General features: G+C 43.2%; 1 protein-coding gene across 1 annotated transcript in view; it reads right to left on the bottom strand.

Annotated features, from left to right (window-relative positions):
- Window positions 1-14,251, bottom strand: part of myom2 (myomesin 2) — a 97,718-nt gene that overhangs the window by 59,135 nt on the left and 24,332 nt on the right. Inside the window, exons 7-9 of the mRNA XM_003215490.4 lie at window positions 3,617-3,705; window positions 3,487-3,537; window positions 1,879-2,043 (exon numbers count right to left, since the gene is read on the bottom strand). Of these exons, the coding sequence (XP_003215538.2) occupies window positions 1,879-2,043; window positions 3,487-3,537; window positions 3,617-3,705 (305 nt within the window). The remainder of the gene's footprint in view (window positions 1-1,878; window positions 2,044-3,486; window positions 3,538-3,616; window positions 3,706-14,251) is intronic.

Here is a 14,251-nt window from a genome sequence, read left to right as displayed (position 1 = left end):
AATTGGTTTTTACTTATTTTTCTGCTTTTTAGTAAGTTTTGCTATCTTTCTTCAATAAGATGAAAAGTCTCAAGCCTGCTGTGGTGGAGTTTGTGTGTTGGAGCAAGGTGAACCAGTACTGAGGTGCAACACTTATTTTTAAAACCTGTCTTTAATCAAGTTTTAAGATGATGAAGAAAACATGGTTCTTGGAGGTAAATTAAAATTATGTGAGGTTTTGTTTTATTTCTAGATTTCTAAATCCTAGTGAATGGCTTCTTCATTACTTTACTCTGGGAGCCCATATAGGTTGGGAAGGATACCAGAAATCCTTTAAATAAATAAATTCCATAATACTATGCCCATACATAAGAAAAAGTTACAGTTCCCTTCTGTTGATTTAATATGTTGTGTTACTTTCTTATTCTGTTTAATAAATTGTCATCCCTTTTTCATTCTGGAATAAAATATTTTTTTTCTAAATGCAAATATTAACTCAAAGTGCTTAATGTGATTAGTTTTTTTCTTATATAATCAAATCTTCTCTCATACTTCTGGACACAGGAAGAATCTGGAGAACTGGCCAGACAATTCTGTCAACTCTGTCAACTTCTTAGATAGTTTTTTACCCCTCTGTACTTCTTTGCATTTGCAAACTTGTCAAAATGTATGAACCATTTGAAGAACTAATATTTGATTAGGCTGATTATTCCTTTATCCTTTGCCTCGAACTACAGTTAGCTACTTGCAGCAAAAAGCTTTTTGACTTAACAGATGCAAAATGGAACCCATTCGCAATGTGGGTTGCAAAGTTAAGTGAACAAAGGTAATGCTGTCCTCTAGCAATTGTACAGACATTGCGAAAATTGACTGCAAATAGCAAGTGAAAGAATAGAGATTGTGCATATAATAAAAAGTACTGGACTGGATCCAAATTTCTTGTGAAACAAACTCCGCTCATGAAACACTCATACCAGAGGATGAGAGAGAATTTTTTGGGCCATTCATCCTTCAACTGAAGCTCCCCAAACCTCCTAAAATATACCCTGGTATATGGGAGAGGGTACAAAGGATGGAGTTGTAGCAAAATTAACTTCTTCCTCCTTTGTTTAGAAGAAGGCAAAAAGCTGGTCTACATAAATGCCAATTGTCTTGTTACTGGTATCAGTTAGATTAGGATTTTCTCTAATTATTCAGTATTGTGAATGCTACCATTTGAATTTAGGAGCAAGAACATGAAAAAAAAATTTATCTGTTTTACGATCTTAAGCACCATCATAGGTTCCAATTTAACAGTATCTAACATATATCATATCCTTGGAGTTTAATAGCCAATAACTGCTTTAAACTACAGTAATTCAGAGCAATATATATCTTTTGTAGAGCTCTAATTAGCAAACATACACCCCAAAGCCTATAATACCAGCCTATAATATATATATATAATTAATTTGGTGCAAGGAGAGAGATTAATAAAAATATTTCAACATGGGAGGGGGCACAAAGAGTATGACAGAATAAATGTAAACCCAATCTTGCTTTATTGAATAGACATAAAATCAGGACCTTTGGAGAAAATTATGTTTCATGTTGTTCAGTCCACTAATATGGGTTTCCTGATGCTATTCTGGTCTTATTAAGAATGGAATGAAATGTTTCTTTGAGGAGGAGGGGGGAGGGGTAGCGGGAGGAGGAAGAAGAAGTCGTCTTTATTATTAATCTGCCCTCTCTCCCCAAAGGGACTGAGGGCAGTTTCGAAAACGTCAATTCCTTTTGTAATTCCTTTTTACAAAAGTGAAGGATGTCAACAAAAGAGTCTTAGCTAATGCTATTGAACTATGTAACAACAATGTAAAAAGAATCACATGCTTTGCCTTAACTGAACAATGAAAAGCTTACCATCTCTATACCACTCGGATCGCGGTCGGAGACGATTCAGCTCGGGTGTCACCAGGAGACCACATCTGAGGGTAAGTGTATCCCCCTCCACACCAAAAGTGACACCAAATCTCTCCAAAAACTGCACATCAAAATGGGTGAAACAGATGTCTAGTGGCATTGGCACTGTGAGGAAAACAAAAAGGGTTGTAGAGGGCAAACTAATGAATAATTCCAATGCTTCATTACGAACAGTGATGACATAGAGATGGCAGGACCAACTCTAAAGGTGAAACAAATGAGGCAGGAGTGTTTTTCCAGAGAGCTGAAGACATTTTTACCTGTGATGTGTACACTTACCTTAAAATTGCCTCTCCTTAAACAGGGTTTTCAAGGGGTTGCTTCAAAACTCATTTAAACTCAACTGATTATAAGACACATCCAAGAAAAAGATTGTTGTTTAAATACCTGGGGAAGTTCAACTGTTTTACTTTAAAATATGAATTGACATCTAGCCTATACAAGTACTATAGCCTATGGACCGTATCACTCAAGGCTGCTAAAGTGCAGTTAAAGCAGGTTAAAGACATCTTTTGATGGAGCTGCTTACTGCACAATGCCATGGTTGTCCCATAGTTGTATTGTCCTTGCAGGAGCTCCTGGTGACTTTAAGGTTGGTTAGCTGATCTGAAGGCTGCCAGGTTTAAATCCAACCCAAGGAAAGAGCGGTTGAGCTCCCTCTATCAGCTCCAGCTCCATGCGGGGACATGAGAGAAGCCTCCCACAAGGATGGTAAAAACATCAAAACATCTGGGCACCCCTTGGCCAACGTCCTTGCAGATGGCCAATTCTCTCACACCAGAAGCAACTTGCAGTTTCTCAAGTCGCTCCTGACACGAAAAAAATTGTCCTTGCACATTTTATAGGGACATAAATCAGGAGAAGCTAGATATAATCAAACAAAAATAGAGAATCTTAATAATCATCCTCATGACTATCAAATCTGCAATACAGCTGGTTGTTATGTTTCCAGAAATGTCTTTAAAATGGAAGTCTGCCACTACCTCTTTGGTACACAATGTTAGACAAAACTGCAGCAGTATCTCATTCACTATCTCATTCGATACATCTACACTATGGATTTTTAACTTAATTCTTGGACTTCATTAGGTCTTCCACCATCCCATTTCGGTTCTTCTAACTCATTTACTGCCCAACTGTGTGCTTCCAACCAATATCACCACAATGACTATCAACCTCTGAAGTTTTCATCTATCTTTTTTAGAACTACCATCAAGGCAACTTACAAAGATTAAAGAAACCCATGAATATCAGAAACACAGCTTTTAAAAATAGTTGAACACTGAATGCAGTATAGTTGTGATTTATGTCATCTTCCAGAGTCATTGCAAGAAGGATCTGCTATTAGCCACTGCAAGATGGCCAATTGCTTGCTTGCACTCCAAAGAAGTGGGACATATGCCTGGAGATATGCATTTCACATGGAATTTGGGATATTTTTGGGTCACAGCGAGCATCTTAAACTAGATTGCCAATGTTACGAAGATTCTAAAAGAGGCATAATTTCCAGAATAGATACAATTGCATCAAATTGTAAAGTAAGCTTACAGTGACCAGACAGAATTCCAGCAGGGTATGGCTCTTCATCCCCTCTGTACCCTGAAAGAAAGGGACAGATAATTGTGACATAAGCATCCTAAACACACTGCTGTCTCAAAGGTTTCTGCAGCTTACTTACTCCTCACAATGACAGCAGCATTGGTTGATGCTTGTCCATGCACATTTGTTGCCACTGCAGTATAAGTAGCGGTGTCATCATAGCTAGCTCTAAACGTGGTAAGAAGGAGACATAAACTCTGTGATTTATATTCACAGCCAAGTGCTTATATATGAGAGAGATGTAAACTAACCAACCTGCTTACTTCTCAGCTCACATGCCAAATGCATCTTACCAACCTGGTATCCTGCCCTGCCACAGACTTTGCAACAGGAATGGGTAAACTTCGGCCCTCCAAGTGTTTTGGACTTCAACTCCCACAATTCCTAACAGCCTGTTAGGAATTGTGGGAGTTGAAGTCCAAAACACCTGGAGGGTCAAAGTTTGCTCATGCCTGCACGATAAACATGTTTTATTGCCTGTCTGGAATCACAAGAACCAGACAATTGTTCACCACCTTGAGGGCTATTATATAGCACTGTGCTTTTCCATATAGGCCATGCTATGTCGGTGTCTGGAGGGTTTTTTTCACATAATGCTGATGATAGGTCATCTCAGCAGCTGGCCGACATAGCAATTCCATAATCAAATTTATCACCAGAACACCTTAACGTAAACTCAAAAACAGGGGAATAAATGAATGAGCACTGGAATAGCGGGGTCATTTTTTTATCCATAGCCCTCATTTAACTACAAGCTTGCATACAGACCACAGGCCATTTTTTATTATATTACATTGTAAAAAATGATTAGGAAACTTTCATACATACATCACTTTAAAACTAAAGTTAACACAGTTCCTGCTCTGAGCTTCTTTCCCTCTTTGATTGGCAGAAGGCAGATATAACAGTTATCTGGGTATTGATTCAGTCATCAGGCTTGTGTTTTATCCCTCCCTCACATAAATAGATTAGATAACCCCCCCCAACTTTTCAAATATTATGAATGTTCACATATAAAATTTTCAGGAAGGTTAATTATGTAATTCAGAATCAAAACAGAATTCAGTTTAAAAGGAGCTGCAAAGCACTTGTTATGATTGAGCCTCATGGCTCTGTTACTGACAGACGTGGGCGTAAGACTCCTCGAGAGTCAGATACTCTCGAGGAGCGAGAGAGAAAAAGACTGCGAGACATATTTGCAGCACCATCTGACGAGGAGTCTTTCGAAGGGTTTACGGAGAGAATGGAGGAGGGGCTGGTTAGCTCAGAGGAGGATGAGATGGATTGGACTCGGGTAAGGGAGGAAGTGGGTGCCACTGGCCATGATGGGACAGAAGATGAATGGGGACCTTCAGGATTAGACCCATGGTTTAGCTGGAGGGATGGGACGGGATCCACAGCTGGAGATGCTGTTGGGCGTAGTCAGAGGTGTTCCAGCTCTGACGAGGAAAGTGATGAGGAAACGCCCGGGTTAAGGAGGACAGCTGACAGTGATGAAGATTTGTAACTGGCATAAAATGGGGCTTGGGAGCAATTGCAAATTGCGTTGGGCAAGGTAATCTGGGCAAACGCTTGGGATCCGTGTGTGTGTGGGACGCTTCCCTGAAGACTTGTGTGCTTTCCTGTGCTGTGACGTAAGTTGATTGGAATCCAGGGTCAGACGGCGGGAGGGATTGTGTGGGCATTTGTTTGTGCAAACCTGTGCTTACTCTTATTAGCTTGACCCTCCGTCGTCTTCTTGACGGACGCCATCTCCTGCTTTGAGAACTCGGACTGAACTGACCACGGCTTGTCTTCCCCCCTTCTTGGACTTGGAAAAACTACAAACGTCTGCTTCTGGCTTTGATCTACGGAACGGAACTGGTCTACTCAACTGCTACAATCCTTGGCTGATTTACTCGTGTTGGAGATCCTGTCTGCTGTGTGTGTGGGGGAGCGACGCAAGTTACTCTAAGCACAGTGTTGGCAGCAGAGAGGAATCTGCTGCCAATTAGTTGCATTCTTTGTATCTTTTGTTCCTTGGCTTTCGTTTCGTTTATACCCAGGCTGACGCAAGCAGTTTGTTTTTACCCGGATTAAACTCCGGTTTAATCCGGTTATCTTTTGAACATTTACTTTTGCCCCTTTTTGCTCCTAAAGGCAAAAACTGCCTGGCCCTTGTGTTTTACGGGCATTTTTGAGTTCTGTAATCTAATAAACTCTGTTACTTTGAATCTTGTGGCGTTCTGTCCTTGACAGATTGCCCAACGCCCATAAAAAGTTTATTGCAGCAATAAACCCGTCAGGAAGACGATGGATGAGTTAAGGGCCAAAGTAGACCAATTGCAAACGGCCTTTACCGTTAGCCAAACAGCTCAGGCTGTGAAAGGACATGTTTTGACTCCTGAACGCTTTGACGGAACCAGGTGCAAGTTGCCAACCTTTTTGGCACAAGTGGAGCTTTATTTTTCTCAGCTCAGTGCTCATGCTTTTCCTACAGACACTAGCAAGGTGGCCTTTATTTTGAGTTTGTTGACCGGTCCCGCAGGACAATGGGCCACTAATTTAATTTTGGGAAATGACCCAGTCAAGGACAATTTGAATAATTTCAAAAAGTTGTTAACTGATACTTTTGGGGATCCTCTCCGCACGGAGAACGCTGGGTGGGCTCTGTATCGGTTGAAACAGGGAAAGGGGACTGTTTTGGATTACTTAAATAAGTTTAACCTGTATCGCCACCAGCTGGATTGGGGGGAAAATGCATTCATGCTTTTATTTACTGCCGGGTTAAGTGATATGCTCCAGGATGAATTAGCACGCTTGGAGCCGGCTGAAAGCTGGGACGCCTTAGTAGCTAAGGTGCTGCGTTTAGACGCAAGGTTCGAGGCTCGTAAACACTCAAAAGCAATGTGTGCGCCACCCATGCATGTAACCAGGGCACCTGTGGTGATGGGGGAAGAGCCCATGGAGCTTGGGGTCTTTAAAAAGCTGTCTACAGAGGAAAAGAGCCGTAGGAGGCAGCTGGGCTTGTGTTTGTACTGTGGGAATGCTGGGCATTTTGCCAAAAATTGTAATGTGAAACCTTCCCAGCTTTCGGGAAAAGGCCAGCCCTAGTGCGACGTGAGTCCAACGCACTAGGGCTCCTCAAGCAGTCAACTGAGGGGAGGAAGCATGTTTTCGTACCCATTACATTATCTGTTGGGGGAAGGGAACTTGTTTCTACTTTGGCACTGCTGGACTCAGGGGCTACGGTCTCCTATGTAGATATTGAGTTTGCTAAGAAGCATGGCATTCCTAGAGTGCGCAAGGCATGCGACGTGTGGGTGGAAGGAGCAGATGGGAGACTGCTGGAGACTGGGGTGGTTAACCATGAAACCTCAGCAGTAACGTGGGAGGTGCAGGGAGTAACGGGAACGTTTGTGTGGGATATTACGAGCTTGCCTAGATATGATGTGATCCTGGGGATGGATTGGCTAGCTGTAGTAAACCCACAAGTAGATTGGGCAACACGTAAAGTGATCTTAAAGAGGCAGGACTGTTGCACTCTAAATGTTACTCATTCTGATATGGAGGGAGTGCCTGCTGAGTATGGGGAGTTCTCTGATGTATTTTGTAAAAGAGAAGCGGACAAATTACCACCGCACAGACCATATGATTGCGCCATCAAGTTGGCAGAAGGTGCGAAACTGCCAGCAGGGAGGCTGTATGCCTTGACTGTACCGGAAAGGCAAGCTTTGCGGGAGTTTCTAGATGAAAATTTAGCCAAGGGGTTTATTCGCCCATCTAGTTCTCCAACTGCGGCACCAGTATTCTTTGTAGCCAAAAAGACTGGGGAACTTAGGCTGGTCTGTGACTATCGGATCCTAAACAAATACACCATTCGGGATAGGTACCCGCTCCCTTTAATCTCGGAACTGTTATCAAGGGTGCAAGGGGCTAAGGTCTTTACCAAGCTTGACCTGCGGGGGGCCTATAACTTAATCCGTATACGGGAAGGGGATGAATGGAAGACGGCATTTAACACGTGTTTCGGATGCCACGAGTTCCGAGTCATGCCTTTTGGGCTTTGTAATGCTCCTGCGGTATTCCAGAGGTTCATGAACGATGTGTTCAGGGACCTAATTGACCAATTTTTAGTGATTTATTTGGATGATATCTTGATTTTTTCTAAGGACGAGAAAGAACATCGTCAACATGTCAAGCAGGTTCTGCACCGACTGCGGGCTAATGGGCTTTTCGCCAAGGCTTCCAAGTGCGTCTTTCATGTGCCTGAAGTGGAGTTCCTAGGTCATGTAGTGTCAGGTAGGGAACTTAAAATGGACCCACATAAGGTTGACGCCGTCAACTCATGGCAGGAGCTGAAGACTAAGAAGGATGTACAAAGGTTCTTGGGTTTCGCTAATTACTACCGGGAGTTTATTCCGAATTTTGCAAAGCTCACGGTACCTTTGACGCAGCTTCTGCGCAAGAAACAGCCATTTGTGTGGGGGCGGGAAGCTCACGAGGCGTTTCTACAACTAAAGTCTAGTTTTCAATCGGACAACATACTAACCCATCCTGATGTTGACAAACCGTTCGTGGTAGAAGCAGACGCTTCTAGCTACGCGTTGGGGGCTGTATTGTCTCAGAAGGATTCCTCAGGGACCTTGCGTCCCTGTGGATTTTACTCGCGGCAACTAACACCCTTCGAGCAGAACTATACCATATGGGAGAAGGAGTTGTTGGCGATTAAGGTGGCGTTTGAGGTGTGGCGGCACTGGCTTGAAGGGGCACGGCACCAGATCGTGGTCAGATCTGATCACAAGAACTTAGAGCACTTGCAAACAGCAAAGAAGTTAAACCAGCGTCAAATCCGCTGGGCTTTGTTTTTCTCCAGGTTTAACTTCAAGGTGCAGTTCGTGGAGGGGAAGGCAAACTTGCGGGCCGATGCTTTATCCCGCAAGCCGGAATTTAAGACCAATGAGCAGGTAGTATGTCAGACCATCTTGCCTACTGCCTCTCTGTGTGTTGTAGATAATGAGCTTGGGTTACATGACCAGATCCTTGAGGCTCAGAAGGATGATGTGTGGACTCAGGAGCAACTGATGCTGCTCTCTGCAGGTAACCGTACCATACTGCCGCATCTCCAGGATCAAGACGGGGTATTGGTGCGTAGGGGGCAGGTTTACGTACCAGTAGGGACCCTCAGGTTGGAGGTGATTAGAGCCCACCATGACGAACCCATGGCTGGGCACTTTGGCAGGTTCAAGACCGTACAGCTTATCACCAGGAGCTACTGGTGGCCAAAGATGCGGCAAGACATTCTGCGCTTTTGTGACAGCTGCGCCGTTTGTCAGCAGAGTAAGACGCCTGTTGGGCGCCCTAGAGGGTTGTTATCGTCTTTACCTGTTCCGGAGAGGCCATGGCAAATCATTTCCATGGATTTTATTTCAGATTTGCCTAAGTCTGGGGGTTATACTTGTATTTGGGTGGTGGTGGATTTATTTAGTAAACTGGCTCATTTTATTCCTTGTTCAACCATTCCGGCGGCCCCTACGTTGGCCTTACTATTTACAAAGCACATCTATCGTTTGCACGGAGCACCCGAGGTGATTATTTCAGATAGGGCTCCGCAATTTGTGTCACGCTTTTGGAAACACTTCCATGAGTGTTTGGGGACTAAGTTAAACGTGTCTTCAGCTTTCCATCCGCAAACGGATGGACAGTCGGAACGGGTTAATGGGCTCTTAGAGCAGTATCTGCGTTGTTTTTGTTTAGATCAACCCACGGCTTGGGTAAAGTGGTTACCGGTGGCGGAATTTGCTTACAACAATGCGGTGCACACGTCTAGTCAGCATACGCCATTTGAGCTAACTTATGGTTTTCACCCACGGGGAGGTGTGGCGCCGTCGACCAATGTGGTCTCTTCGGACCCTGTGTACCGCTCTTCGGAAATGGCTGCATTGCATGATGTTGCCCGTCGCTTACTGTTGGAAGCTAAGGCAACGCAGAAGACTCAGGCTGACCGCCACAGGCAGGCAGGGGAGGAGTTGGAAGAAGGGGATTTGGTGTGGTTATCTTCCAAACATATTAAACAGGCTGGGGGAAAGTTTGCACCTCGGTATTTGGGTCCCTTTCCTATCGTTAAAAAGATTTCTTCTGTTGCGTTTCGTTTGCGTTTACCGTCTAGTTTAAAGGTCCATCCAGTCTTTCATCGTTCGCTGTTGAAACTTGATACCTCTAGTCGTCGTGGTGCTATAGCGGAGGGTATCACTGCCACTTCTCCGCCATCGGGGGAGGAGGCCTTTGTGAGAGGGGATAGTGTTATGATTGAGCCTCATGGCTCTGTTACTGACAGACGTGGGCGTAAGACTCCTCGAGAGTCAGATACTCTCGAGGAGCGAGAGAGAAAAAGACTGCGAGACATATTTGCAGCACCATCTGACGAGGAGTCTTTCGAAGGGTTTACGGAGAGAATGGAGGAGGGGCTGGTTAGCTCAGAGGAGGATGAGATGGATTGGACTCGGGTAAGGGAGGAAGTGGGTGCCACTGGCCATGATGGGACAGAAGATGAATGGGGACCTTCAGGATTAGACCCATGGTTTAGCTGGAGGGATGGGACGGGATCCACAGCTGGAGATGCTGTTGGGCGTAGTCAGAGGTGTTCCAGCTCTGACGAGGAAAGTGATGAGGAAACGCCCGGGTTAAGGAGGACAGCTGACAGTGATGAAGATTTGTAACTGGCATAAAATGGGGCTTGGGAGCAATTGCAAATTGCGTTGGGCAAGGTAATCTGGGCAAACGCTTGGGATCCGTGTGTGTGTGGGACGCTTCCCTGAAGACTTGTGTGCTTTCCTGTGCTGTGACGTAAGTTGATTGGAATCCAGGGTCAGACGGCGGGAGGGATTGTGTGGGCATTTGTTTGTGCAAACCTGTGCTTACTCTTATTAGCTTGACCCTCCGTCGTCTTCTTGACGGACGCCATCTCCTGCTTTGAGAACTCGGACTGAACTGACCACGGCTTGTCTTCCCCCCTTCTTGGACTTGGAAAAACTACAAACGTCTGCTTCTGGCTTTGATCTACGGAACGGAACTGGTCTACTCAACTGCTACAATCCTTGGCTGATTTACTCGTGTTGGAGATCCTGTCTGCTGTGTGTGTGGGGGAGCGACGCAAGTTACTCTAAGCACAGTGTTGGCAGCAGAGAGGAATCTGCTGCCAATTAGTTGCATTCTTTGTATCTTTTGTTCCTTGGCTTTCGTTTCGTTTATACCCAGGCTGACGCAAGCAGTTTGTTTTTACCCGGATTAAACTCCGGTTTAATCCGGTTATCTTTTGAACATTTACTTTTGCCCCTTTTTGCTCCTAAAGGCAAAAACTGCCTGGCCCTTGTGTTTTACGGGCATTTTTGAGTTCTGTAATCTAATAAACTCTGTTACTTTGAATCTTGTGGCGTTCTGTCCTTGACAGCACTATGGGAGGAGACAAGGGAGGGTTAGCAACGTCATGGGCATCTATCAGATGTCTGCTCACAAAATCAGTTTTTCCAACCACAATTTGCTTGATAAAACTTTAGTGATTGCACTATCTCTATTGTTATTTTCTATCACATGATGTTAACCCTATGAATAGCATAACTCCAATAATTCCAGTCAACAATAGCCCTGCTCAGATCTTGAAAACTCAAAGCCATGGTATCCTTGGTTGAGTCAGACTCCAGACTCAAATATTGTAGTTTAAATGAGTCTACACTGACCATATAATGCCGTTTCAAAATGTATTTTACAGCAGTATAGATGGGGCCTGAATGTATCTGTAATGTGGTCTTCCTCTTTCCTTGATGTCAAATAATGCTATGGATAGAGTCATAAAATGGTTGTTGTGAGTTTTCCAGGCTGTATGGCCATGTTCCAAAAGCATTCTCTCCTGATGTTTTGCCCACATCTATGACAGGCATCCTCAGAAGTTGTGAAGTATTATACAGGAGAGAATACTTCTGGAACATGGCCATAAAGCCTGGAAAACTCACAACAACCCTGTGATTCCAGCCATGAAAGTCTTCAACAACATAGAGCCAAAAAAAATTATATTTCTTTTTAGACTTGAGTAAAGACTCAGGAACTGCAAAATAAATGATATTTCCTATGTGGAATATGACTCATGGAATACCAACAATAGGCCTCTTGGGCTGAGGATGAAATCCATTTACTTCCAGCTTCTAATTATGTGTTTGCTAGAAATCCATTGAGACTTGTCTTCGCAAATAACTTGTCAACATACACAGATTCCCACTAGGGAAAACGTGGGATTCTTGTCGCCCTCTAGAAATTAGTGGACTCAGTCAGCTTCAGCTAGCATGGCCTAAGGGCCTGACAGGAGATACACCTCAGTTACAGCAATTGTAATCCAACAATATGTGAAAGGCTCCATACTCTGCAACTAAGTCATGGAGGTTCTGTAGGTAAAAACTCAAACTGTAATAAGCTCTGCACCAGAATCAAGATTTTGTACTAGAACAAGCAAACAAACAAACAACCACGGACACAGTGAGACTCACATTCTCTAAAAGACATCTTTTGATTGCACTTCCATTGAACCTTAAGCCCTCGACATCACATCAATAATTTTTTGAAAACTTTGACTACTGCTGTGATCTGCTAGCATTATTTTATATAAAATCCAGTTATGTCCTAAGCAGCTTGCCAATCTGACATCATCTTATGTGTCAGAAGTCATCACTTTGAAGTTTCCATTTCTTCAGAATGTTTAAATATTTTTTCTACTCCAAAATTTGGAAGAGAGGTGGATATATTTTTTAAGAAAAAAGAGTCGAGTAAAAGGGATATAGACATTGCTTTCACAGTTGTCTGGGGCATTCTGAGCATCCAATCTGACAGCGCTTCAATACCAAGTATGACAGGCTTAGAGACAGTGTGGTGTGTGTGCACCGCATGCCTTTTGTGAAAGGGACAAGCATGTCTCCTTCCTGATTGCTATGAAGAAAGAACAAAAAGAAAGCACAGAAAAGAGTTTTAACCAGAGCACTTGTTTTGAGTTATGACCACTGAAAGATAGAATCGTCACCGCACTTGGATAACTTGCTTATGAATAGCAGTATACCTGGGAGAAATAACTTTGATGATATATAAGGATTGTGGCTCCCCCTAGAGGCAGATCATTATTTGTGCAGTGCAAAAAATAATCCAGAGGCAAATTGACAGAATTTAATGTCAAGTGTGCATGATTCAGTCATTTCAAAAAATTATGCTGTGGATGCCCTGAGTTCTTTATTCCTTTAATATATTTTTAAAGCCTAAGCATTACTTATAAGGAAACTCAGAGCAGCTAAATAATAAATATAAATATATTTGTGCTATCTTCTGCTAAAATTACAGGACTTACAGGGAATTTTTACATTGCAAACTCTACTCACAACCATCTCCTGACTTCTGAAAGATTGAAAATCACTAATTTAAATAGCTGGACTACATTAGCATATTAAAGTAGAAGGAAAAGAAAAGTTCCTTATGCTATAGCTATTGTTAAGTAACTTTTTTAGGGTACAGTTCTCATTTTATTGCCTTTTCTGACTGAGGCCTGCTGTACAGGTCTTGGCCCTTCAACCTCTCTGTGAAAAAGCAACAGCCTTCATGATAAGAGGAAAGTGACCTTGTTAATGGTGTCTTGTGTCATATGACTATAAGATAAAGGTTTCCCCTTGACATTAAGTCTAGTCTTGTCCGACCCTGGGAATTGGTGCTCGTTTCCATTTCTAAGCTGAAGAGCCGGAGTTGTCTGTAGACGCCTCCTAGGTCATGTGGCCAGCATGTCTGCATGGAACGTCGTTACCTTCCTGCTGGAGCGGTACCTACTGATCTACTCACATTTGTGTGTTTTTGAACTGCTAGGTTGGCAGAAGCTGGAGCGAACAGCGGGGGCCTACCCGCTCCCCAGATTCGAACCGCTGACCTTTTCGTCAGCAAGTTCAGCAGCTCAGAGGTTTATTGTGCCACCTGGGACTATACAGAGACAAGAAAGATTAGGAACATTTTTCCTCTACAAAATAAATACCAAACATAGGGAAACTACATACACGTAAGCTATATTCCAATATGAGGGGTTTTTTTTTTTTACATGACTGGCTAATAAATATATAAAAATAAATAGAACTGAGTGATCTCCCCAAATTACTTCTGCAAGCTTCTGAGGCCTGTTTGCCTCCCCAAGGCATTTTCAAAACCTGTCCCACCAAACTTGTCACCAAACTTTAGTGACAATCCACACAAAACAACATGAAAAAATAGTGGGGAAAATGCTCTACAAAACAAAAATGCTGTTTTCTATGCAGCATTTTTATTACCTTGTGCAAATTTTGCATGGAATAAATCTCAACGTATAGATAAGCTTTGAAAACTATATGATTCTCCAACTCTTTCTCACAAAGGGAAGAAAATCGTAAAAATAATTCATTACTTTCTTCTAGAAAAAACTAAGGATCTCATCACATTGAGATTCTCAAGCTGGGGGACAGCGGGGCAAATCCGGCAGGCATCGGGGGAAAATCTGGTGGACAGTGGGAGAAATAATCACCCCACACCCTGCATTGCACACATCACGCCTTTCTTCATCCCAAGGGGGGAAAGCATTGCTGCCTGGCTTCCCTCCATGCTTTTACCGGCTTACCTAATGAGAACACAAGAAGCCTCTCATGTTATGTTATATAAGATTCATCCATCCCTAACCGGATTGTTAGGA

The sequence above is a fragment of the Anolis carolinensis genome, chromosome 1, assembly GCF_035594765.1.
Source record: "Anolis carolinensis isolate JA03-04 chromosome 1, rAnoCar3.1.pri, whole genome shotgun sequence".
In the NCBI taxonomy this organism is placed as follows: Eukaryota; Metazoa; Chordata; class Lepidosauria; order Squamata; family Dactyloidae; genus Anolis; species Anolis carolinensis.
Note: the sequence above shows the minus strand (reverse complement) of the source record. Positions and strands in the feature narration are given on the sequence as shown.